The 26,003-nt window shown below is 56.2% G+C and overlaps 2 protein-coding genes across 2 annotated transcripts; both read left to right on the top strand.

Moving 5' to 3' along the window:
* The first annotated feature begins 21 nt into the window (after positions 1–21).
* PRAM1 (PML-RARA regulated adaptor molecule 1) lies at positions 22–9,600 on the top strand. The gene is made up of 10 exons (XM_027742224.2): positions 22–1,572; positions 3,189–3,885; positions 5,849–5,921; positions 6,321–6,433; positions 6,748–6,802; positions 7,078–7,171; positions 7,425–7,587; positions 8,230–8,263; positions 8,822–8,856; positions 9,329–9,600. The coding sequence occupies exons 1-10, from the start codon at positions 1,570–1,572 to the stop codon at positions 9,331–9,333; spliced, it is 1,272 nt and encodes a 423-aa protein (XP_027598025.1). The 5' UTR covers positions 22–1,569; the 3' UTR covers positions 9,334–9,600.
* A 2,902-nt stretch (positions 9,601–12,502) lies between these two features.
* LOC113999029 (excitatory amino acid transporter 5-like) lies at positions 12,503–25,718 on the top strand. Its single transcript, XM_027742202.2, has 10 exons — positions 12,503–12,568; positions 15,331–15,543; positions 16,232–16,274; positions 17,027–17,249; positions 20,129–20,228; positions 20,439–20,672; positions 22,181–22,375; positions 23,033–23,167; positions 24,891–24,990; positions 25,091–25,718. The coding sequence occupies exons 1-10, from the start codon at positions 12,525–12,527 to the stop codon at positions 25,226–25,228; spliced, it is 1,425 nt and encodes a 474-aa protein (XP_027598003.2). The 5' UTR covers positions 12,503–12,524; the 3' UTR covers positions 25,229–25,718.
* The last annotated feature ends 285 nt before the right edge of the window (positions 25,719–26,003 follow it).

The following is a 26,003-nucleotide window of genomic DNA, read 5'->3' as shown; positions in this document are numbered from 1 at the left end:
CGGGGCTGAGGGAGCCGGGGTGTGTGTGCGCCCAGCACGGCCCCGGAGCGCCCCGGACACCGGGCCTTGTGCCCCCCGGCACCCCAGACGTGGCCCCTGAGCTCCCCTCACCCCCAAACGCGGCCCTTGAGCTCCCCTCACCCCAAAACACGGCCCCCCTGAGCTCCCCTCACCCCGTCCCCCAGCACAGCCCCTGCGCTCTCACCACCCCCAAACGCAGCCCCTGAGCTCCCCTCACCACCAAACTCGGCCCCTGCGCTCTCACCACCCCCAAACGCGGCTGCTGAGCTCCCCTCACCACCAGACTCGGCCCCTGCGCTCTCATCACCCCCAAACACGGCCCCTGAGCTCCTCTCACCCCCAAACACGGCCCTTCGTTCTCCTGCTCACCCCGTCCCCCAGCACAGCCCCTGCACTCTCGTCTCTCCCAAACACGGCCCCTGAGCTCCCCCATCCCTGTCCTCCCCCAAAACGGCTTTCAGGGCCTCCCCGCCACCCCTCGTCCCCAAACACGGATCTTGGGCCTCCGTGTCCCCCCCAGACAGGGCTGTGCTGTCCCTGTGGCAGCAGCAGGAGCAGTGGGGTAGGTGGGGATGGGGACCCACCTCTCCGAGGAGGTGGCTGTCACCACTGTCTGCCTGCCCTGTGCCCCCGTGTCGGCTCCCTGTGGGTCCCGTGTGGGACCTCCTGACAACTCCTTTCCATCCCACCTCCAGCTGGTGGGATCAAACCCTCCAGTGCCTGCCTTGGGCACCCACCACCCTCCACAGGACCCCCAGGACCACCACCCTTGGCCAACGGGTGCTCATCCCAGCCTTCTCCATGTCCGCAACCTCTGTCCTATCCTTAAATTTGCAGCAGGAGCCACTGCAGGCGCTGCTGATGGGACACCTTCCCAAAGGACTGGAGGGACACGCCACCCTGGAGCAGGGAAGTCAGCATCCACCAGCCAGCCAGAGCAGCCCTGCCCAGGGCTTGACCTCTCAGACCATTCCTGCCTCTGAGGCAACAGTTGACATCAGGATGTTTCAACACAGCAATGGCCCAATGCAGAACCGCTCTGTGCAGACCTTCCCCTGCCTTCCCGGAGGAGTTTGTGTGGGGCTGTTTTGCTGTGTGATCCCCCACAAATCACTTCCACCCTCTGCAGGTCCCCTGTGGCTCTGAGACCTGACCTGCAGAGGGTTCACATCGGCCACTATCAGATGAGGACATTGCCCACCCTCCCAGGCCCATCCCTCACATCCTGCAGTCAGTTCCCAAAACCCAGGCTCTTCTCTGGATGAGACTTTTCTGGGCAGCAGAGCTTGGTGGGCTGCGAGCTTCCAACAGCAGCAGAGCCAATGGTCCTCCAAGAGCCGCTCCTCCTCCTCCTCTCTCTCCTCCCCCTGGTGCTGTCTCACCATCAGGCTACAGCGACTTCCTGGCATTGCACACAGGTCCTCACCAGCCGTTAGGAAAGAGCTTCTCGTTTCAGGGGAGGGGGACCTCGGAGGGGCTCATCCTGGAATGCCTCGGGTGGTCTTTAGCAAGGAGGTGAGCACACAGGAAAGCATCCACTGATGGAAAATGGTGAGTAAGAACCAGACTTGGGCTATGCTGGACATAGGGAGGGGACACTGGGAGTGGAGCTGTGTCTCCTGGTTGGGAAGGCTTTGGGGATGTCCTTGTGAGGGACAGAATCCATCTGAGACCCTCGCTCCTCCTGGAAGGCAAAGTCCCCCTGTATGTCTGAGCTGATCGGAGCTTCAAAGGTCTGTGACCTGTTCCTGGGCTCAGTGGGAGTTTTGCTGGATGAAGTTGGGATGGATATAAACATCTGGGAAAACAGGAGGCTACACTCCCACTGAGTCCAGGAGAGCTCCACTGGCACAAAATACATTGGAAAACCTGGAATTCGTCACAGTCACAGTGGTGCTGTATCCCACAGGTACACCTGAGAGCTCTGGGCAAGTCCCAGTTCATGGAACAGCCCCAAAATCGATGGTTACAAACCACTGAGTCATTCAAGTGCCAAAAATCCCAGCAGCATGTTTGGGAATCTAGAAAAAGTTGGTTTTTTTCACTGGTCTGGGTGAAAGCCCCACTGCCTGGTGTGCAGGAAACAGCACATTCACTCTGCTTCACCACAAGCTATGCCAAATGCTGCATGTGAGGGTTTACCAGGGGAATTGGGGCATCTGCCTGGAGAACTTGTGTTTATGTAGGTATACATATACATTTGATCAGTTATGTCTAAAAACACTGCACCAGCTTCTCTCCATATCAGCCCTTCCCTTGTGAAAGAAAAAATTGCGCAAGTACAAACCCAAACTGAAATCCCAGAAGAAGAAGAACTTCAAAATCAAAGCCTACAGCTCCAGCAGAGCAGCAGCTCTGGTGCAAAGAAACACTGTGGTCTGGGGACGTCAGAGTGGGAGAAACATGGGGAGGGGAAGGTGATCCCTCCCCTTCCACAAGGTCCCTCTGAGAAGCTTAGGAAAAAATGTAGCCCCATCCTGCAGTTGTGTGCCATAGCTCCAACCTGGCACTCTTCTTCCAAGAGCCATCCAGCCTCCTCCTGGCAGCCTTTCTGTGAGGGCTCTAGCAAAAGGTGAATTTTGGTCACTGAGGTCACCGAGGAAGCTGAGGGCACCTCTGTGCTGGAGCCAATATGTCCTGGTTTGTGTGTACACGGTGTGAGCCGCACAGGAAACACACAGCTCAGAAAAGTAGGCCAGCTCTGCTGCCTCTTGGCCTTGTTTTTTGCATGCAGGCTTTGGTGGGATAAGTTTCAGCAGCATCACCCCGAGTTTTCCTGCAGGGAGGGATCCAACGGCTCTGTGTGGTCTCCCCCTCTTTGTGGTTCTTCATGGGAACCAGGACCAGGGCAAGGCAGGTTGCTCCCCTCTGAGCCCTGGGTAATCTCTGGATCTCAGATTCTGCCCTCAGGAGCTTTGTTACTAGCAGGGTGTAATCCCTGACCCAGTCCCTCTGGTTTGATGGTCCCTGGTAGTGGACAAAGGGTGGATCAGACCAGCAGCCCAGTGTTGTTTTCTCAGACATATTCCAGGACCTTTTTGAGCAAAGACCTTGTTTCATGGAGAAGGCTTAGTGTGAGGCCATGCTGAAGGAATACCACATTCCCCAGGGGGAATTTTGACTCTTTTTCCTCCATGGTGTTTTAACTGGAATTTTTTTCTTAACAGTCGCAGATGCATCTGGAGGGGAGAGATGCTGTGGTGAGACACCTGAGGGCAAAGTTCCAAGGGACCAGGAAAGACCCTCCTGAAGTGGGGGGCTGGCCAGAGAGTCACCCTGCAGCACCCCATGGACCAGAGCCAGGACAGACCCTTGCAGTGGGCTCCAAGGGCAAGCCCCCTCCAGAACCCCCCTGGACCAGGAGAGTGGACTACAGCAGGGCCTCTCCGTGCCACAGCACAGGTCAGAGTGTGGCACAGCATTCCCCTCCTCATCTCGCCCACGAGGCCCTGGCATGGATGGCACGGCAGAAGAAGGGGGTGGCTCAAGACACCAACTTCCACCGAGCACCTGCAAAGCCAGGAGGAGGAGATGTGTTGAACAAGGAGGTGGGAGCTGGCCCTGATCCTCCCCAGAGGAAGCCAGCCCAGCAGACACGGCCACTTGCCAAAGACAAGGGTGTTCCAGCAGTTCCTGCCAAAGGCACGGCGGTTGCAGCCCCCCTGGTCGCTGCAGGAAGCCCCCACCACACAGGACTCCCAGCTCTGCCCCAGAGGAAGCCTTTGCCACCCATGAGGGTGCTGGGGGTGAAGCCAGCCAAGCCCTGGCGCCCTCCTGTCGTGGATTTGGCAAAGGTCAGAGCAGCTGCACGTCCTGGGACACCTCTCCATCCTGCCACAGTGCCACCAAGGAGTGCTCAGCTGGGTATGGCCAGACACCTGGAAGTCCCTCAGGGAAGGATGCTGCTTGTTGAGGAAGGGAAATGTCCCCACTTAGAGCCTGGATCTCCTGGGAAATGGAAATACTGTGGGGGCTGATGGAGAAGTGGGGGCTGGTAATCCCAAAGGGGCTTTTATAGGCAATAGCATGTGGAAAGGAATGAGAGAAAAGGAGAGCAGGTGAGGAAACAAATTGCCCTGTCCCTGGCTGGGCACAGGTATCAGGCCCTGGGGTGTTTGTAGGGAGTAAGGTTGGAGTAAGTAACACAAGACATGCTGACAAACTGGAGGAAGCCCAGTGCAGGGCACTAAGATGGTTGGGGGCTGGAGAACATGGGGAAAGAAAGGCTGAGACCCAGGCTTGTTCATCTGGGAGGAGAGAGAGGAAGGGGAGATCTCACTGCCCACAGCAACCTAATGGGGGGAGAAGTGGGACCAGACTCTTCCCAAGAGGTGCCTGGGAGCAGGCCTGGAGGTGGTGGGCACAAGCAGTAGGGGAAATTGCAGTTAGGCATGAGGAGAAGACTCTTTCCTGTGAGCACGGTGCAGCCCTGATGCAGGCACCAGGAAGACAGGCATCTCCATCCTTGGAGACACTCAGCTTTCACCTGGATGAGGCCCTGAACAACCTGCTCTAGCTCCGAGGCCAGACCTGCTCTGAGCAGAGGTTGGATGAGTCTCCAGGGGTCCATTCCCACCAGTCCATCCTTGTGTGGCAGTTAGAGCAGACAAGCCCGACCTGTGGGAAGCAGAGCTGGTCCGTCCCATGAACAAGAAGCACTTACACACCAAGTTTAACACCCAGTGTGTGTGTGTCTGCCCCTTTGGCCTCGAGGCAGAGGCTCCCTGCTGCCTGTGGGATGCAGGGCTTGGTGCCTCTGGGTGAGGTGGTTCTCCATTCAGCATCAGCCCTGGACGCTCCACAGTGGCCTTCTAGTTCCAGGCCACTGCAGTGGTTTCTCACAGCTGCTGCTCTGCTAATCCACACTCCAAGTGTTGAAACCTGTTTCAAATCCCATTTCTGGCTCAACTTCTCTAGCCATGAGAGAAGAGCCTCCCTTATTTCCTTATGAGAACTGAAAAATCGAGCTGGTTTGTGTTACTATTAAAAGGTGTTATCAGGGCTGGCTGTGCTGTTGTGCTGGGAGATGCTCACCCATATGACCAGCCCTGGTAGAGGAGGGAGCAATCTGCTCTCCCTGTGTCCTACAAACCAGCAATTTTTCAAGTATTTATTTGTCTCATGGGTACTGAGGCAAGTTTGAACATCTAGAATTACATCCAAATAACAATTTGGTTATTGTTGTTAGTTTTTTGGGCAATCTTACAAGTTTTGGGGCCTAGTATTTGATTGTGCATTACTTGGTAAAATAACCCAGCAGAGCTGTGATCTTGTACTTGGGTCTTCATGCCAGTTGTTGGTTGGTCTGGTTGACCAGGCTGGTGATGAGCTTGATGATAAAAACAGTGGGATGTTAGCAGGCATGTGGGCATGCTGGCAGTCTTGAAGTGTACAGCAGCATGTTGTGGCTCCTGATGCTTCTGAGTACATGGAGATATCCAGGGCTTGCCCTAACACTGGTACAGAACTGGAATTTAGGGTTTTCACGACATTCAAAATACCTGGTTTGGCCTCTTCATCTTCCCCTTCTATCATTTGTCCAGGGAGAAAGTAACATTAGGGACATAAGAATGGGAAAATATATATTCAAGGTCCCCAGTGAGCTCCCCAGTGAGCTGTGCCCCCATGTGCTGCACGAAAGTCCCCAGATGAGCAATGGAGTAAAAAGTTCTTGCTTAATCCAGATGTGCGGTTTTATCTCCCCACCTCCCTCTCTCTGCACTAAATCCAGTCCAGGGTGGCTCTGACCTCAGGGTGGGTGATAGAGCTGAGGAGAAAATATGAGATAAGCCCTCACTGCTGCCTCCTGTTCCGCTGTGTCCCACAGGTCACCCGAGCCCAGGCTGTGCCGCGCCAGCGCCGGCGCGGTTCCCGCTGCAGGGTGCTCCGGGTGGAGCGGGGTAAGGACAGACACAGCTCTGTTATTCCTGGGGGCTTCGAGGCGGTGCCGACCCAGTGGGAAGGGCTCAAGAGGGGACAGCGAGGGGCTCCTGGGGTTTTCCTGCCTGCTGCTGGAGCCCAGCGTGCGCCGGCAGCTCCCGCGGTGGAAGCGCTGCCGCCCCTCGGGGGCTGCGGTACCGCACTGCTGGGGCTGCTGCCATCACCCCCCCTGCCCGTCCCCTCCACGGCCCTGCTGTGCTGCGTTGTGAGGAGCTGCTGGCACAGGGCACAGAGCTGCTGTCCCGCTCTGCCCCAGAGCCAGGGCCAGCCCACGGGCAGCCCACCCGCCTCTTGCCCACCCTCCTCCTGGCAGCCTCGATCCTGCCCTCGGCCCCCAACCCCGCTCTGCCTCGCCACAGGGATGAAGATGAGATATATGATGACGTTGAGTCTCTTGGGCCGCCCAGGAGACACCCAGGCGTGCTGCTGCCTCCCGTGTCCCGGCCGCCAGCAAATCCCCGCCCTAGAGGAGGTGGGTACGGGCGGGCTGGGGTGCTGTTTGGGGCGAGAGCTGCAGCTCCCAGAGCCTTGAGGCCCCGAAGATCCACCAGCAGCAGCAGAGCCCGTGCTGAGCCCACTGGTGCCACGCACAGGAGGGAGATGGGTTTCTCTGCTGCTTGTAAATGGGCAGGGGAAACCCTGATCCCACCACGCTCAGGGGCACACTCAGGGTTTGGTCCCAGGAGGAGAAAGCTCTTGCTGCTGCTCTTTGTATCTTGTCTTGGCAGGTGTTTACACTTCACAGCAGCCTCATGGCAGCACCTCTCCCGGGGTTTGGTTTTACAGGTGGAGATGCTGGCCGAGCCTCTCACAGGGTTACCTTGCTGGCAGCTGCACAGAGGTAACGGGGTTTTTCCTTTTCTAAAGGTCCCAAAATGGTCAGGTCTCCTTGGTGCTCTGACAAAGCTGGTGCTTTAATGGTTTCTGCTGTGCTTGCAGTAGGAAAACCCTTGAAAAGCACAAGCTGCAGGCTGTGCACCCGCTCCAAGAGCCCCCAGCAGCCCCAGAGCCGGTGCAGGGAAATGCAATGGGGCAGCAGCCAGGGGGGCAGAAGGGGATGAGGGGAATCAGAGCGTGGGGTCACCTGAACCTTCCTGTGACTCTCAACCACTGCAGAGAAGCCCAGGTCTCCCAGAAGACAAAGACCATGACACTCAAGGAATGCAAGAAGGAAGAGAAGGCAGACAGGGAGTTTCAGAAGAAATTCAAGGTGAGCAGCAGCGAGTGATCCCTTATCCCTCTAAGCTCCTTCTCCCCTCCTGGGAAGGGTGCAATGCAATGGCAGGGAGGAGCTGTGCTCTGCAGGGACCAGCCAATACCCAGTTCCCACCTGCCCTGTTCCCCCAGATCAGACCAGTCCCACAGACCGTTTGGCTAGAGAGGCATCTGCTTTTTCCAAGCAGGGAGAGCAGTGAGACCTGCCTGACTCAGTTCCCCTGAGGGCACTGCTGTTTGTATTTCAGTTCGAAGGCAGCATCGACGTCCTGACTCGGATGATGGTCGACCCTGCAGCGACAGAGAAGAGGGGCGGGGGGAGGAATCTGCCGCTGCGACGAGGAGAGATCCTTGATGTCATTCAGTTTACCAATCAGGAGCAAATCCTCTGCCGGAACAGCCAGAGGAGGTGTAAGTCTGGAAGACGATGAGGGTTTGCCCGCAGGGGGAGCACAGCAATGTTAGGAACAAGTTTCTTCGTACGCACACGCCCCGCCAGACCGCAGGAGAGACATCCTCCTGCCGTTAGACAGACCTGGCAGGTACCCTGGGCCTCAAAGGTTCCCACTTCTCTCCGCACAAACGTCCTGCCCTTCCTCCATTTCTGCCGTGAGCGGGGCTTGTCCTCTCTCCCTCTGCTAAAAGCCTTTCCAGTCCCCGGAGCCTCTCGGCCACCAGCCTGGCACACCAGGCTTTGCCATGGGCACAGTCTCCACAAGCTGTGTCTGCACCGAGGGATGCTCAGGTGAAATGGGCTGCAGATCCTCCAGGCAGAGAGACGGGGATCAGGCTCTTCCCTGCAGGTGCCACCCAGCCCGGCAGGCTCCTCCCTGACACTGCCCGGAGCAGGTTCCTCCCACGGGTCCAGCTCAGTTTCCCAGAGCCGGCTCTGCCTTGTCCCACCTCTCCCTGGGGACATGTTCACCTCTCCCTGGGGACACGAGGTGTTGCTAAACCCTGCAAGTCCTGGGCAGGGGCAGGGGCTGGTGTGAGTCCCCGCTGATGCCGCAGCTCCCAGCACAACCTGGCATGTTTTTCCTCGCTCTGTTGCAGATGGCTACGTGCCCCGGGCCGTGATGCTGCACCTGTGAGTACCCTTCCCCGACCCCTTCCTCCCCCTCTGTGAGCTCAACTGCTCAGTGAGTGCCTGGCACCAAACCATTCCTGACAACTCAAAACCATCCAGCCCAGGCAGTGACCATAAACCCAACACGGGCTGGTTACCCTGGGGTGGAACCTGCCATTGCTGGTGTCAGGAGCAGTTCTGGCACTGGGGCACACTGAGCACTCCCCAAGATGTGGTCCCTCATGTGGGACATGCCCAGAGGCTGCTCAGAGGCTGCTGGTGGCAGCACAAAGGTGCTGCTCCTCTGCATGGCCGGGTCTGCAGCTCCCATAGCCTGGAACAAGACCACTGTCCATGAGAGGGGCCAGAGTCATGTTAACCCCACACTGGAGGGTCCCGGCTCTGTGGGGAGAGCTGGGAGGGAGCAAATGGGACTGCAGGAGGACACCAGAGCCCACAGACAAGTCAGTAGAGATGGAACAGATACAGCAGCAGGGGCTGGCCCTTGCCTCAGGGTCAGGAGGTGATGGGGACACGGGAGACTGGACTGCCCTCAGCACCCTGTCTTTCTCCTTGCAGGGACACTGACATCTATGATGACGTTGAGATTTATGGTAGGTGCAGAGGGAGCTGCTGCCCTACCCCTTCACCAGGTGCTGCCTGGCACGGACCAGCAGCAGAGACCCCACACCAGCGCCAGGGCCTCCCCTCCTGACCCCTTGCTGTTTTGCCACCTTCCCTCTCTCCCCTCCCTCTTTGTGATTCCTCTTCCTGAGATATCCTTTACTTGCCCTCAGTTCCCCAAAGGTCTTCACGTTCCGCTATTCCCAATTATTTGGACTTCCCTGCACCCTTTCCCATCTCAGCTTTCTCCCTCCACTTGCTGTCAGCCCCAGGGCCCCTTCCATGTTTTTGAGGTGTCCCTGATCCCACAGACAACTGGGACTCCCCTTTCCCGAGCAGTTGCTCACCCCCAACATGCAGGCTCCATCCCCCAGCTCGCAGCTGGCTCTGAAATTGGAGCTGAATAGAGGCAACTGTGTTTCAGCTCTGCTGATGAGCAAACACCTGATCTACTTCTGGCAGGCTGAGTGATCCACGCTAAGGCCAAAGGCATGAGACAGCACCACAGAGACCTCCCCAGGGGCTGACACATGCACAGCACCAGACACCACGCTCCTGATGGGAAAGGAGCTCTGCTTCCTCCGAGCCAGCCTGCAAATCCACCGTGACCCTGCCGGAGCAGCCGCTCAGCACGTGGGGCTGCACAGGTCCTGTCTTGCAGGCCAGAGATCCTCAAGTCACAATTTCACTGTGGCTTTGCTTTGTCTGTGTAAAATATGGCAATGGTTCAAGAAGGCTTTGTGGCCTTGTTTTTGGTTGGGGGTTAAAGTCGGGGCCAGACAGGTTTTAATATCTCCCCATTCCCAGAGGATCCTGAGTCTTGGACCCACCCACCCCATTCTTCTGCACCATGCTCTGGCTCCAGTAAACACTCCTGGCCTGAGCCAGAGACAAACTGGACACAGAAATACTCTAAAATGTTGTGGATTATTGACCAGGCACCCCAGCAGCACCTTGTGGCCTCGGGGCAGCTTCCCTGCAGAGCTGGTGGGGAAGTTGGTTCTGCTGGGGTAGATATTCCTGCGGGAACATTCAGCACCATCCGTTGGTGTCTTGGTGTCTGTGCAGATGCCACGAGAAAGCCCTGCCCTCCCGGACCCCTCCCGGACGGGGGTGGGATGGGGGGGCACTCACAGCTGGTGGGAGCACAAATCTGGTGCCGGACCCAGATCTGGTGGCAAGACCCAGATCCCTTTGGATCAGAAACCGTGAGGGGAAGGGAGTGCTGGGTCTGAATCCCTGCTCTCAGTCTGCACACCGGCCCCCAACCCAGGGGCTGGAGGGTTAAACTGGGAGGGTTCGGCACCGCAGGGGCGGGATGCCAAGCCCAGATTAACCAGTTGAAGACGTCACTTTCCATTATGGGAAAGGCTCCCAAATATCCCTGAAGCTTTTGGTTCTGGGGATTAGCCATCAGTATACTCAGCTCCCAGCGCAGAGCAGGGGTCCGTCGGTGCCCGTGGCCATGAGCGGGGCTGGGAGCTGCTCCCAGGGGCATCGTCTGGGTGGCTGAGCACAACCATGTGGGAGTGTGTCAGGAGAGCTGTGCTGCACTCCCTGTCCACCGTCCTCCTGCGCCTCTGGAAGTGGGTGCGGGCTTTCTGGTACAAAAATGGCCTCTTGACCCTCTCGATGCTGTCGGTTGCCACCGGGTGCCTCCTGGGGTTCCTGCTGCGGACGCTGGAGCTGACGGACCTGGTAAGCCTGGCCAGGGTGGGGATGGGAGTGAGGGACATGGAGTGGTCGGGGGGACAACCAGCCCTGGTGCCACTAAGGGTCCCAGATGGGCACAGCCCCAAAAGCAAAGGCTCCCGTCCAAGAAAACGCCTCAGGGCAGGTTTCTGCACATGAGTTTGCCTTTTTTTTTTTTTTTTGACCAAGAAGCTCTCAACAAATGCCAAAGCTGCAGGACAAATCCTGCCTTCCTCCAGTGGGAGCGGGGGGCTCTGGGATGGAGCCCATGGGACTGCAAGAGCCTCCAGGTGGGTTGGGGAGGGGAAAGTGGGGAATGGCTGCTTGGCTGCAAGATGCTCAGTGACAGGCTCCCCCCAACACCACCAGCAGCAATGGGGTCCCAGGGATGAGCTGCTCCCCTGACCCTCCCCAGCTGTGCAGATGCTCAATACAAGCACGTTTCTGCTGTCTGGAGAAGACCCAGCAAATAAATAAGGGTGGGTGGGGAGCCTGGGGGGGGGGTCTTCCGGGGGTCCTTCCTCTGAGGACCCTTGGAAACAAACGCATTGGAGAAAATGCCCCTAAAAGGCACGTTCACCCAGCGCTTTCCAGGAGGATCACACTGTGAGACAGCCCCGGATCCCACAGCTGCGCTGGCACTGGGCAGCTGGGCTGGGCTCAGCCCTGATCCTCGGCGGGCTGGGGAGCCCAGGAGGGGGAATGCTGCTCCAGGGAGAGCTTGGCCGCTGCTGGAACATCCCTGTGTTGCCCACTTGGATTTAGCAAAGTCTTGTCAATTCAATTAGGCCCCTCAACATCAGCGCAGCAGGGATGATCTCGTTACTTAATTGGAGCCGGGTGTAATCTCCCTCGGCCCAGTGCACACACCCGTGGGGCTGGCACAGCCTCGGGGCTCCAGGCCCTCATCCTGCCATGCACTGAGTTCATCCATCCTCTGCCCCAGCCACTGCTCCCCACTAGAGACTTTTGTCCCAAAACCCACACCACGGAGGAGGGGCCAGGCCCTGCTTTCCTCCCCACAATGGGAAATGTTATGAAGGTAAAAGACCCGCTGACAAAGAGGTGCTGTTCCAATCTGCTGGCACCCCTTGCTCATGTCTGGGCCCATTGGAGCTCCCCAGGGACATGAGCCACATCCAGACCCCAGTGGGACAGCACAGGGACAGCACAGGGACCGCAGTGGGGAGCAGTTGTTTGACCAGCTGCCTTGGCACACCTCAAAGCCTTACTTTGGAGTAACCAAAAGTACCTGCTTGGCTTGGGGCCATCTCAGATCCATCCCTGACACCTCTACAGTGGCACAGTGAAAGATGGGGGACAGGGAGGGAGGGAAGGAGGAAGGGTGGGTGGATGCATGGATGGAAGGATGGTGGGTGGAGGTAGGGATGGAGGGATGCAGGAGGGAAAGAAGGCATTGATTTAATGGAGGAAGGGATAAATGGATGGATGGATGGATGGAGGGTGGGTAGAAGTAGGGATGGAGGGATGCTGGTCAGGTGGCTGCTGGTCCCACAGACCCTCACTGTCCCCTTGGTCATGGCTGTGCTATCTGGAATTTGGGGGTCTCTCTCCAGACAGCCCTTCCCCATGTCCATGTGAGGGATGTAGGGGATGTGAAGAGATGCCACAGCACAGAAACCTCCCTTGTTGCACTGAGGCTGCCCCATGAGTGGGCTGGACACCCGGGCTCTCCCTGAGCTTGCCTTTGCCACCTGCAGCCACAGGGTATTCCCACCTTTGGCTGCTCCTGATTGCTCTGGGGCACTTTGCAGATGCTCCATGATAACAAGAGCAACAACATTCAGGAGGAGCCAGCTCAGAACTGGGCCCAGTTTGGAAAAAGGCAAATTTATCAAGTTTGAGCCCTTAACCCACAATCATCACCCACTCAGTGCTCACCTGACACACGGCTCTGCTCTGTGTGCAGGAGAAGCAGTATTTTTCCTTTCCTGGAGAGCTTCTCATGAGGATGCTGAAGATGCTGATCCTGCCCTTGATCACCTCCAGGTAAAACATCACCTTCTACTCTAAAGCACCATCTTCCCATTGCATTGAGGAGATGGCCCCCTGACCCCCATTGAGGAGATGGCCCCAAAATTGCCTGGGGTGAGAATAACCCTGGCCCCAGGCAGCTGGCAGCCAAGCAGCATCCCCTGGCTTGGTGTACACCAAACCCCACGATTTCCCAGCAGGTCTGGAACAAATCCTCACCTGGATTTGGTAGGCACCTGCACCCAGGTCAGACACCTGCACTGGCTGGGGTGTTTCCCTTCTTTTGGGCAGCTGGTGATGCTGGGACCCTCCGTGGGCAGTTGTGAGGGGTGGCTGTTTAACCTCAAAGCAGATTCCCTTCTTTAGAGGGATTCAAGAAAGCTCAAGTAGAAACAAAAAGCATCCCTCAATGCTCTGTCTGTGTTTGCAAACCCCCATTTTATGGGCCCATACAGACCTAGAAATAAGAAACAGAGCCAGCAGTCACACTCAGCTCTAAGCTTATATGGATTAACATACTGTAAACAATTGCTGGCACGTGCTCATTAGACACACCCAACCCATAACTCCTCATTCCCTCGAGGATGTGTCGTTCCTCTATTGTTTGTCAGAGTTTGCTTGTTGCCCCATTTGCCTCTGGTTTATTTTTGGGAGCAGTGTGGTCTCTATCCTGGCCACACTTGGCCTGTTGAGCATCAGCCCTTGTGGAGATACTTTCTTTTCCCCTCCAGTACCTCACATCCCTCCCCTGAGGCATTTGAGGGTTTCCCTCTGCTCTCAGCCCTCCCTGCAGCTCAGTGACCTGGGTCATCCCCTCTGACCACTCTCCTGCCTGCAGGCACAGGGTCTGCACAGGGCTCCCAGGAGTTTTCCTGCATGTTGGATTGAACCAGGGATTTTTCTTATTTAATTACTGAATGATGGTGAAGTGGCATCTTCCGTCTACACACCACTCCAGGGGGGATTGGGAGCTCCCCAAGCCTCAAGTCGGAATCACCCACCTCAGCATTGCTTTCGTGGCCTCTTGAGCTTCCAAAGCCCCTTTCCTCCTGGACATGTGGCTGCTGGAGGGGATCTGTGGGCTGGTCACTACCTCAGCCACCCCATCCCATGTGTCCCCAAGGCTGGCATTTACCCTCACAGCCCCCCTCTCTGTCACGTCCTGCCTGAGGGTCGTTGGGCCAGTGCTGGACTCCACCAGCAGCTTCAGGGGTCTGCAGGGCTCAGTGTGGGTCTGCACACACGTGGGGCACCTGCAGCCCCCAAACACCCACATTTCATAGAATCCCAGAATATCCTGAGCTGGAAGGGACCCACAGGGATCATCCAGTCCAACCCCTGGCCCTGCACAGACACCCCAACAATCCCACCCTGTCCCTCACAGCGTTGTCCAAACGCTCCTGGAGCTCTGGCAGCCTTGGGGCCGTGCCCACTGCCCTGGGGAGCCTGGGCAGTGCCCCAGCACCCTCTGGGGGAAGAACCTTTCCCTGAGATCCATCCCAACCCCCTGGCACAGCTCCAGCCCTTCCCTGGGTCCTGTCCCTGGTCCCAGAGCAGAGCTCAGTCCCTGCCCCTCCGCCTCCCCTCGGCAGGAGCTGCAGCCCCCGAGGAGTCTCCCCTCAGTCTCCTCTGCTCCAGCTGAACCAGCCGAGTGCCCTCAGCTGCTCCTCAGACCCTTCCCCTCCAGACCCTTCCCCAGCTCCGTGTCCCTCCTTTGGACACTCTCCCACAGCTTCAGATCCCTCTGACACTGTGGCCCCCAAACAGCCCCCAGGACTCGAGGTGAGGCCGCCCCAGGTCAGAGCAGGGTTGGACAATCCCCTCCCTGGCCCGGCCGGCGATGCTGGGCCTGATGCCCCCCGGGACAGGGTGGCCCTTTGGGCTGCCAGGACACTCTGCTGACTCAGATCCAACTGGCCACTGACCAGGACCCCCAGGGCCCTTCCCGTGGTGCTGTTCCCCAGCCCCTCCTTCCCCAGTCTGTCCCTGCATCCAACACTGCCCGTCCCAGGGGCAGGATCTGGCATTTGCCTTTGTTAAACACCTCGCAGCTGGGGATTGCCCAGCCCTCACATTTGTCAGGGTCTCTCTGTGGGACCTCTCTGTCCTTGAGGGAGTCAGCAACTCCCCCCAACTTGGTGTCCTCAGCAAATCCACTGAGGACCTTCCAGTCCTGTAACCAAGTTGCCCCCACCACCAGCACTGCTCTCCCTGCTGGGGCAGCCAGTAATGCCCTCTCTATTTTTAGCCATTTTGCTAAGAAGTAGCTTATGGGTTACTTCTTAGGAAAGCTTACGTGTGCATGAAATCTGAACCAGCACCTCTCTCCTGGGGGTGTGGGGCCCATCCCCACCAGGATTTTATGAACTTTGCTGGTACATTCCTTTGCTGTTCAGTCACGCACAGCAGTGGCACAGGACGCTGGGGATTCAGGGTAACGGTATCTTACCAAAAAAGAACAACATCAGTTACTCACCATCAAAATACACTAAGAATACAAACTTCTTAACCCTTGGAGACAACAGAAAACATGGCCAGACCTTGAAAAGAGGTGTCTCCTGCCCTTCACAGCTCAGCCTGGGTTGCCACAAGCCCGTCCTGGGTGTGAGACCCTGTGGGCACTGGCACATGAACGTGCAAGAGCTCAGTGATGCACTCAGGCACTGGTTTAGAAAATACCTATCGAAACCACTCCTGCCTTGGATATTTTGCCCATCAGACACATCCTGTGCAGCTCTGGCAGCAGACACTGACTGACCACCACGTTTTTGCTGCAGCCTCATGTCTGGTTTGGCCACCATGGACTCCAAGGCCTGTGGGAAGATGGGGGTGATCACCATCACCTACTACCTTTGGACAACCTTCCTGGCAGTGACTGTGGGGATCATCCTCGTGGTCAGCATCCACCCTGGGGCAGCTGCCCAGAAGGACAATGACACTGTGGGGAAGGTGGTGCTGAGCTCCGCTGACGCGCTGCTGGATTTGATCAGGTACGTCCCAGGATTTCAGCAGGGGCCAAGTTTATGAGGACAAGATCTTCCCAGAAGGCTCCAAGTTCCCAGGAGACACTGAGATCTCCAGGGAAACAGGAGAACTGCTGGCCAGGTGCTGGTACCTCCGAGCCCAGCGATGTGGGGTTCACTTGCCCCACCACACGTCCCTCTGACCACTGTCACTGTCACTGCTCTCCCAAAGCCACCTGCAAACAGGGGAAGGAGCAGAGAACAGACACATTAACACTCCCTCAAGGCTCAGGGGTTCTCCCCTGCAACTCCAGCCGGGAGATGCCAAGCCTGGAGCTGCCCCAGGGCTGTCTTTAAGCGGCAGGTGGGGATACCTGGGGAGGGGGTGAAGCACCAACCCAGGGGCTGGGGGAGAATCTCCATTTCTGGAGGCATTCCATGGACTGGACCAGGCTCTGAGCATTCTGCTCCAGCTCTGAGGCTTCTGCTACGGGTGGCAGATGTCTGTCCCAGGCTCTGGCTTTCCATGAGTCCCATTTATGAGTGATTCTCAGTCCTGCTCTGTGTTGACCTTCCAGCCTCTCTTTGCCCTCAGCCTGCTGGTGTTGGCTGTAACATCCTCCTCCAGGTCTCCATGCCCACCAGAGGTGCTTCCCAGGGTGCTCTCTGTGCTCTCACAACGCACTTTAACCTCCATGTTGTTGCTCTCTTGCAGAAACATGTTTCCTTCTAACCTGGTTGAAGCTTCATTCCAGCAGGTGAGTTCACCTGGCCCCTCTGTGGGCGCCTGGGATGGTGCTCAGCTCCACGTGGGGCTGCCTCTTTCCCCACCCACAGCCCAGACATGAGCCCCTTCTCCCTTCCCCTTCCCCTTCCCCTCTTTTCCCCCTTTTTCCTTCCCTTCCCCTTTCCTTCTTCCCCTCTCCTCTGCCTCCCTCCCCGCTCACCCCAAGGAGGGCACCTGAAGGCAGGAGGGTGCTGGGGGAACACAGGCTCACAGGGACCCCTGGGAGGGGAGGGAGGGTCGTGTACAGAAAAAGCAGGTCCCCAGTCCCAGGGGAAGGGGCAGGCAGGAGGCACGGGGCAGGCTGGGGTGGGCAAAGGGGACAGGCTGAGGAGGGGCCAGGTAGGGTGGAGGGAGAGGGAAGACAAGCAAACTCATGGCATTGGGAAAGCATCAGAAAAGCCCCCAGGTAGAGGGATGGGGGGACCTCTCCCTGGGGACCACAGTGCTCCCCCAGTGCTGTGCTGGGATCCCACAGAGGTCTGCAGAGACCCGACTCACACCACCACGTGTCTGCCCAGCAGCCTTGGCCAGCAGTGGCTGGGCTCTGCAGGGAGCAGCCACAGCTCCTCTTGCCTCTTGCTCCTTATTTCCACCAGCCTTTTACTGCCTGGAAAACAAACTCTGAACCTCCGTGACCACCAGGGCTGCCTTGCCTCGGTGTTCAGAGCAGGATGGAGCTCACACCAACAGCACACCACCCTCACTCCTTTGCTTCTGTTCCAGTATCGAACCGTTCTTGTCCCGGTGGTGAAGCCTCCCGGCTCCCCAGAGGTCCCAGGGAAACCTGTCAACTTTATTTACTTCGCACCCGACGACCAAAACCCCGAAATCCACCGGCCCGTGTTCCTCGAGCTGACGCCGTCCCCCGAGATGACCTACAGGACCCTGGCTGGGACCAGCAACGAGATGAACGTCCTGGGGATCGTCATCTTCTCAGCAACAATAGGTACCTGCTCCTCCAGAGTGGGGCTGCAGCCACCACTCTTACCCTGAGGGAGAGCTGTGGGATGAGGTTCTTTAACTGCTCCAGTCCCTGGGAACTGGGCAGGCACAGAGCTCTGTCCCAGCAGTCCCACCCATGGTGGAGCTCACTGTAGGCACTGGGAAGGCTGTTTTCTCCCCAGATTTCCCATATGAGCTTCCACAGCCCACACGGGGGTCCTGGGGGTTTTCAAACCATAACATGACCTTTTCTTGAATGAAGTGAGGTGTAATTTTTGCAGAGGCTGCCTGGGACACAGCTCATCCCAATGATCCAAACCCTTCATGCTGAGGGTTCAGCCCCCTGAGCAGGCAGGATGTGACAGTGGGGTCAGACTTGTGCTGTCACAAATATATGGGAATTTACAACAGGAGTTTCTGAAGGAGGTAGGGGAGCATTCTGCATTGAGCAGCCTGCAATCCTGTGTGGACAAGGTGCTCAGCAGCAATTTTGAGAAGGAAGATGGACCAGAGGTTGTGGAGAGACATGTGCAAGAGAGAAGGAGGTTTGAAGGGGAGAAAGTCACTGCAAGGAGGAACTTGGAGCTGGCTCAAAGTGACACCGGGTACAAGGCTGAGCAAGAAAGGAGGGAAGGACCAGGAGGAAAAAGAGTAGGAGGCAGTGAGATAAGGATGGGGACAGGATTATGTGTAGATTAAGAGGTGAGGGCAAGGAGCTTGAACTTTGTGTATAAGGAACCAAAAAGCCAATTAGAGGATTTAAGGGGAGGAGGCAGCACAGCCAGCACAGCACTGGAGAGCACTGACTGTGGTCAGAGCCACGGAGAGTGGCCAGTTCTAAAGGCCACGACACAGAGAGAGCCCCGAGGGGATGGCCTCAGTGAGACTGGGCAGAGCCAGATCCCTGCACACTTTGCCTCTGGCAAACTCCTGTCCCAGCAACCAACACCTCCTGCAGACCCTGGACGCTCAGGGAAAGTGCTGAGCTCTTGCCTGCAGGACACGTGCCCTCCTACAGCCCTGTCAAACCTGCAAGAAGAAGCTGCTTTTCTCCTCTGGCGTGGGAGTGGGATCAGCCTGAGTTAGGAGGCAGCAGGAGATCACCTGAGCCAGCCCCAGCCACCAGCTGCACTCCCCATGTTCTGCCCAGGATGGATTAGAGCTCCACGAAGCCACAGACCGGCAGAGCATCACCTGCACTGAGCAGGGGTACCTCAGTAAAGGATTCATATACCCACAGGAGGCTTTCCCTGCAAGGAAGGGCCTGGCAGAAAACAGGAGAGGGACAGGGAAGGCACCACAGCCCCATGGAGTGGGGAGGGCACTCGGCTTGTTCAGTGGGAACAGCTTGGGAAACAGGATCACCTCCTCCGTGCAAGGTGGGGAGGCCAGGTGGGAACTGGCTGAGGCCTCAGCAAAGGGGATTTTTGTGTGAGAGCAAAATTAGGCAGTTTGTGTGCCTGAGAGCAAAGCACCCACAGAGCACCTGCTGGGTACCAGAGTGACTTTGCTGTGGATGGTGACCCCACACAGCTACCCCAGCTCTGACAGTCCCTCCACTGTCACTGAGAGCCTCAGTCCTTTTGAAATCCAGAAAAGAGCAGAGATTTCAAGCTCCTTGCAGGAAGCTGTCTGTTTGCTATGGACATGTCTCCCAAATCAGCTCTGTAGGACCTGAAGAGCAATGACTTTCTTCCAAAGCAGCTTTTGTGGCCATCAAATACCAGATGAATACCCACAGAGCTGAGATTTAAACGTGCCAAGCCTTGTCTCATTTCTGAAAGTCCTGGCAAAGGTGACTCCATCTCATCTCTCTTCTGAGCAAGGCAGGAGATCCCACCACCCACCAAGGGCCTCTGAGGACTGAGGAGGGATGAGTGGGACAAGATCCCATCTATATTCTTCTTTTCCAAGCTAAAGCAGATGCCTGTACAGTGCTTCAAAATTAATTTTAGCCAATACAAGGAGGATGTGCTCTGAGCTGGAAACAATATGGAAAAATGCTCAAAGCCTCCTTTTTCCTTTGCTCAGTGGGTTCCTGGGAAAGCTCCCAGCCAGTGAAACCAATGGGATTTAACACTGGCAGGCCAGACAGCACCATTACCCCTCCTAACCATTCCTGTATTTCTGCTCTAGTATTCCTTCAACAGAAAATCAGGCTGGATTACGTTAATGCAACAACATCAAAAGGAAAAAAACAGACTTAAGAGAGGAGGCTTAATGGCTGTATCCAAGCAACTCAGTCGGATCCTTCCTGACGTACCACTGTCCAGCCCCATGTGTTGTCACCAGCAGGGAACAGCCTGTGAGCCACCAGCAGGGTGAGGAACAGCCCTGCCCAGGGGGGAACTGGGAGCAGCCACTGCCCCTGGGACCAGACCCTGAGCACTGCTGGAGTGATCCGAGTGGCACAACCTGAGCAAGGGCAGGGCTGCAGCACAGCACCACATCCTCAGCTACAGAGAACCCCACCAGGCTCTGTCCTGCAAAAAAAAATCCATTTCTGCTTCCGGAGCTCATTATTCTTGTATTACCAAACAGCAATCCAGCCAGCCACCTAATCCAGCTAATCCGCACTTTATCCACCTCGGGAAGCGACTCTTCCAGCCCTGAGCAGCACTGGAGTTTATCTGTTTTCTGTGCAAGGAACAGTCCAAATCCTGGCTGTGGGTCTGGTGGGGTTTTGTGAGAGAAGGCAGATGCTTGTGTTTGCTTGGAGCAGGGAAGGGCCGTGACTCGCCAGAGCACGTGGCAACCTGTGCTGAGCGTCAGCTTGCCCAGTGCCCCCCGTTCTGTGGCCACCAGAGCCTCCAGACACCCAGCCCGACACGTGCTGCTCCCGTGCTGCTCCTGAGTAACATAACCTGCTGTGTTTGGTTGCAGGACTCCTCCTGGGAAAAATGGGCGAGCGAGGAGCCCCCCTGGTCAACGTGTGCCAGTGCCTGAACGAAGCAGTTATGAAAATTGTCTCGATGGCCGTTTGGTAAATCTGGTTTCCATTGATTTCAGTTGATTTCCTTTCCTGCTGTCTAATGGCAGTGCCGGTCACACCTCTGCATGTATCTGTTGTGAGCACTGGATTTGTTTTCGTGCAGCTGCACCACACGGTACCAAACACTGCAGTGCCTGCCATGCAGTGCTTCAGGCACTGCTGCACCCTCATGAATTATTTTTTTATTCTTATTCTTTGCAGGTACTTCCCCTTTGGCATTGTGTTTCTCATTGCTGGAAAGATCCTGGAGATGGAAGATCCATCGGTTATAGGACAGAAGCTGGGACTGTATGTCATTACAGTGGTGTCAGGGCTTGCCGTGCACGGACTCGTCATTTTACCTCTGCTTTTTGTGCTCATAACTAAGAAAAACCCCTTTGCTTTCATTCAGGGGATCCTGCAAGCCTTGCTGATCGCCTTAGCTACATCCTCCAGGTAGGAAAACGGGGCTGAAACCTGTCCATGCCGCTGAGCAGTAATCTGGTTTAGCAAGGGAGGCGTGGCTGTGTATGGCCAGGTGAGCTGTACAGGAGGACAGGTGTTAACTTAAAGGAAAATTATGCTCCAGCACTATTTGAAATGCAAATGCTCCTGGTTTTCAGGGGAAGCAGATTCTTGGCCTCAGTATATCTGGAGATCAGGGCAGCTCACGGTGCTCTTCCATTCACCCTCTCTGGGGTTTTCCCAGACCAAACCAGCAATGTTTCTCTGTGTGTGTGTGTGTGTGTGTGTGTGCTTCTTTTAAATGCTGCAGCAGTTTTCTTTCCATGAATTCAAACTAGAACTGCTGTAGGTGCTTTATAAAAACACATGGGTTTATGATCCTGGGGTTTAACTGAAAACATCAAAAGCTCTTCTGAACGCTTTTCTGACAATCTAAAATCAACTCTGTATGTCCCAAATTCCTCCACAGAAAAATGTTGTCTACTTTGAAAAGATTTTATAATTTTACATTATATTCATCTATTGTATTTTCATTGAAAAACATTCTTTATAACAATGAAGAAACTTTACACTACAAACTACCATCCTTTCTGGATGACACACAAGTTCAAACATTTTCCTAGAAAACATCTGACCAGGCAAAGAGGCAAAGGGTTTTTCTGGAATCCCTGTTGCTTCTTCACATAATACCAATAAAGCCACCTAGACAGCGACTCCCTTCCAAGCAGGTGCTTGCTGCAGGTGCTTCTGCAACTCTTAATGACCTGCCCTCCTCCTGAACCTGCATCTCCAGCTCTGTCTCCATCAGGCTTCCTCCTCCCTCTGCTCTGCAGCCAGCTAAGTGAGCTGGAGAGGTGGCACACAGGGATGGAGGGAACACCCTGCTCCTTGTCCCAGCCCCATGGTCTGTGCCTGGGGGCCACTGTGCTGTGCTCTGCATCCAGCTCCTTTCCCAAAAGCAGTCCCGTCCTCCCAGAGTCTGTCGAGATCCCATCAACTTCTCTTCTGGGGTCTCCTTTCTTCCACTTGTTCTTTCTTCTCCGTGTCCTCATCCTGGCTCCCGTGGGACAGCTCAGGTCCTCCTGCTAGAAAGAAACAAGAGAGAGTTCAGGGGGTGCAGGAGCCAAGACAGCTGCCCCTGGTGCCCACGGCACAGGGGAGACAGACAAGGACCACGGGGGTCAGGCTGGAGCCTGGCATGGCCAGTGCTGTCCCACACCGCCCCACGCTCCAGGAGGTGCTGCAGGATTAATGTGGGGGCCAGGGATGCACAGCAGAGCTGCAGCCATGGCACAGAGCTGGTCAGAGTGGCACCTGCAGCCACCGAAACAACATTCTGACGCTTTCTCTCGCAGCCTGCAGCTCACTCAGCCAATGATGTCCCTTCCTCGGGTGGTACGAGCTGAAGAGGCTCTCACGGCCGCAGCCGTTTGTGTTACGGTGCCGCCTCACCACACGCAAGCAGCAGAGGCAATCACTGATCGTTTCTTGTCCTGCAGCTCAGCCACCCTGCCCATCACCCTCAAGTGTCTCCTGGAGAACAACGGCATCGACAGGCGCGTGGCGCGGTTCGTGCTCCCCGTCGGTGCCACCATCAACATGGATGGCACCGCCCTCTACGAGGCCGTGGCTGCCATCTTCATCGCCCAGGTCAACGAGTATGAACTGGATCTGGGACAAATTATAACCATAAGGTAAAGGTTTCTTTGCAGCAGCCGAATTATTTCTCCCTGTTCCCGTTTACGGGCATTAGGACGACCTCCCACGCGCTTTTCCCGTTCGCAGAGGTCTTGTTAATGCACAGAGTGAACTTTTCTGGGAAGCTGAGGAGCAGGGAAAGGGGCAGCGTGTTGCAGGCCCTGCATCATGTGCCAGGGAATGCTGGGCTGGGCTCTGCACCCAGAATCTGCTGCAGGTCAAGGACTTTGCCTGTAGGGGAAAGCCCAGTTGTACAGACAGCGCGGGTGGAGCAGGTCAGCACTGCAGGACCTGAGCACAGGAGGGTTTCTGCAGGTGCCATTTACTCCCCTTCAGGAATGGGATATCTGCATTCCATAAGCAGGGAAATAAAGCACCTAAATAGACAATAATAATTAAGTACAGTTGCAAATTTTAGCAGTTTTAAGCAGGGGCTCCCTCCCCTTGAAGGCAGAGGGGAGCTGTGCAAGCACAGAGCCAGGACAGCAGCTACCAGCCCCTGCTGTGCACGGGCAGGGTGGGGTTCGGGATGGCAGCAGCCAGGAGCAGGAAGGTGGAGGGAGCCAGGTCCAACCCAACCCTTCCACAGAGGAATAACTCACTTTTCCACGCAAACGCGCTCGTGTGAACTGCGCAGCCCCTTCTCGTTGCAGCATCACGGCCTCGGCCGCCAGCATCGGCGCCGCCGGGATCCCGCAGTCCGGGCTCGTCACCATGGTCATCGTGCTCACCTCGGTGGGGCTCCCGACTGAGGACATCACCCTCATCATCGCCGTCGACTGGGCTCTGTAAGTGCTCTCCTTAAGACCTGCTACGGGTTCCAGGTTAATGGTGACGCATCTTCCTCTTGATGGATGAAACCAGACTGATCTCGAGACAGAAACTGGATTACACTTGTCACAAACAGAACACACACCTTGTGAAATCACAGAATCACAGAATCAACTGCGTTGGAAAAGACCTCTGAGATCATCAAGTCCAACCCTTGATCCAACCCCGCTGTGGTTCCCAGACCATGGCACTGATGCCACATCCAGTCTCACCTTAAACACCTCCAGGGACAGTGACTCCACCACCTCCCTGGGCAGCCCATTCCAATGGCTGATCACCCTCTCTGTAAAGAATTTCTTCCCAGTATCCAACCTAAACCTCCCCTGGCACAGCTGAAGACCGAGCCCTCTTGTCCTACTGCTGGTTGCCTGGGAGAAGAGCCTGACCCCCACCTGGCTCCCCCCTCCTGTCAGTGAGGAGGTCTCCCCTGAGCCTCCTCTTCTCCAGGCTCAACAGCCCCAGCTCCCTCAGGCTCTCTTCACAGCACTTGTGCTCCAGTCCCTTCCCCAGCCTCGTTGCTCTCCTCTGGACCTGCTCCAGCCCCTCCATGTCCTTCCTGAGCTGAGGGCCCAGAGCTGGACACAGCACTCCAGGGGTGGCCTCCCCAGCGCTGAGTCCAGGGCAAGAATCACTTCCTTGGACCTGTTGGCCACACTGTTCCTGATCCAAGCCAGGACCCATTGGCCCTCTTGTCCCCCTGGGCACACTCTGGCTCCTGTTCAGCTCCCTGTCCATCCCCACTCCCAGCTCCCTTCCTGCCTGGCTGCTCTCCAGCCACTCTGTCCCAGCCCGTGGGGCTGCCGGGGGTTGTTGTGGCCAAAGGGCAGGACCCGGCCCTTGGCCTGGTTGAACCTCATCCCCTTGGAATCAGCCCATGGATCCAGCCTGTCCAGGTCCCTCTGCAGAGCCCTCCTGCCTTCCAGCAGATCAACACTCCCCCCCAACTTGGTGTCATCTGCAAGTTTGCTGATGATACACTCAATCCCTTCATCCAGATCATCAGTAAGGACATTAAACAGAACTGGGCCCAACGCTGATCTCTGGGGGACACCACTAGTGAGCAGCCACCAACTGGATGCAGCACTGTTTAAAATGTCCCATTTTAAAGTACTAAGATAAAAGCAAAGCAAATCATTAGGTGAGAAACCACACCGAGCTGATGTGTGGGTGGCTGGTTTGTACTTCACAGCCCCCCTGGGCAGAGAGGGAACAGTGCCTTTCTTTCACTTAAAGGAAGGGTAACACAACACCAGTTCAGCCTTTCAGCATCCCAGGGTACCCACCACCATCACCTGTGATCTACTCACGTGAGAGGTGCCTGGGTAAACAAGTGCTGTGGTTGGACCTACAGGATTTTCTCCTTGAGAGGCATTTCAAGGAGGCAGCTCACCCCCACACTGAGCACAGACGATGCCAATGCCCCAGTCTGGGAGGTGGCACAGGCAGGTCCCTGCACTGAACACGTGCCAGAGTGAGACAGTCACAACATGGGGCTCACAGAGACATCACAGCGACTGTTTTCTCTCCGTATCTGCAAAACCATCACAGCCCTCGGCTCACCTTGCCATTAGCAACACCAGTGGGACACCTGGGATGGGGGCTGAAATGTTCCAAAGCCACCACCACCTCGGGCACGATGGCTGTGGCCACCCCCTGCCCCCTCACTGTGTCTCTCCCCAGGGACCGGCTGCGGACGATGACCAACGTCCTGGGGGACGCCCTGGCCGCCGGGATCATCGCACACGTCTGCCAGAAAGACTTTGCCCCAAAGCCCCCCCCGGTACGTCCAGAGTGGCTGGGAGGGCAGGGGAACTCGGGACGTGGCAGCACAGACACAGGGCTCCCTCCAGAAATAAAAACTGTGCTTCTTCTTCTTGCAGCAGAAGCCAGTGAACAACATAGACAAGCTTCCCTCCACAGAGACCTCACACCCGCACCCCAAAGGCAATGTGATTGAAATGATTGAAGAAACCCTGGTGGATCCGACAGGAGTTCACTACAGCATCTGCCAGGTGTAGCTGACGGCATTCCTGCTCCCAGGAGTGGCATCTTGGTGCTAAACACTGACATTGTGAGTGTCGTATATGGATGCTCTGCAAGATAAAGGCCTTACTTGGCACAAAAAGTGGGAAAATCCTCTCTATCCTTCGAGGACTCTGGGACTCTCTGGCAGGCACCCAAGGGGCAGGGAGCCAGATCCTCCCTGCGCCTGAGGACACAGCTGGCAGCTCGCCAGCCTGTCTGAAACGGATGGGTTTGAAGGTTTAATAACTCCCATTTTCCCAGTTCAGCTGTTTTTGAAGGTTAGGGAGGTGACCAGGTGTTAGCAGACTGGATTTGGTAAGAATGCAGCAGGGATGGGACACAACTCTGACCCCTCTAGGCCAGCAGCTCCTTCCCTGCAGGTCAGGCTGTGCTCCAGAAGCTTTTGTTTTCCTTATTATAGAGATTATTTTTTTAAATCATTGCTTTTTATTTTATTACTGTGTTCTCCTCTAAAAACTAAGATTAAGTGAATTTTTGTCTAGAGCTGAAAATCCAGGTTGGATGTAACTGGATTTCCCAGCTGTCAGGTTACACACAGCATGGCTGAGCTGCTCCACTCTCAGCAGGAACAGTGGGATGCACTGGCTGCAGGGATGGAAGGACCAGCTGTAAGCTGTTCCTGTAGTTGTTTTATTCCAGTGAACTAATTGACTGGGCCCAATTGCAGTCGTGTTGATTTTCCCAGCTAAGGATCTGTCCCTAAGCTCAAATTCCAATTACAGCCTTAAAATCTAGGCTTCCCAGGGC

This window comes from Pipra filicauda, unplaced genomic scaffold, assembly GCF_003945595.2.
Source record: "Pipra filicauda isolate LSUMZ 115617 unplaced genomic scaffold, ASM394559v2 scaffold467_size714961_pilon, whole genome shotgun sequence".
NCBI lineage: Eukaryota > Metazoa > Chordata > Aves > Passeriformes > Pipridae > Pipra > Pipra filicauda.
The sequence above is the reverse complement of the archived record's forward strand: the minus strand, read 5'-3'. Positions and strand labels throughout refer to the sequence as shown.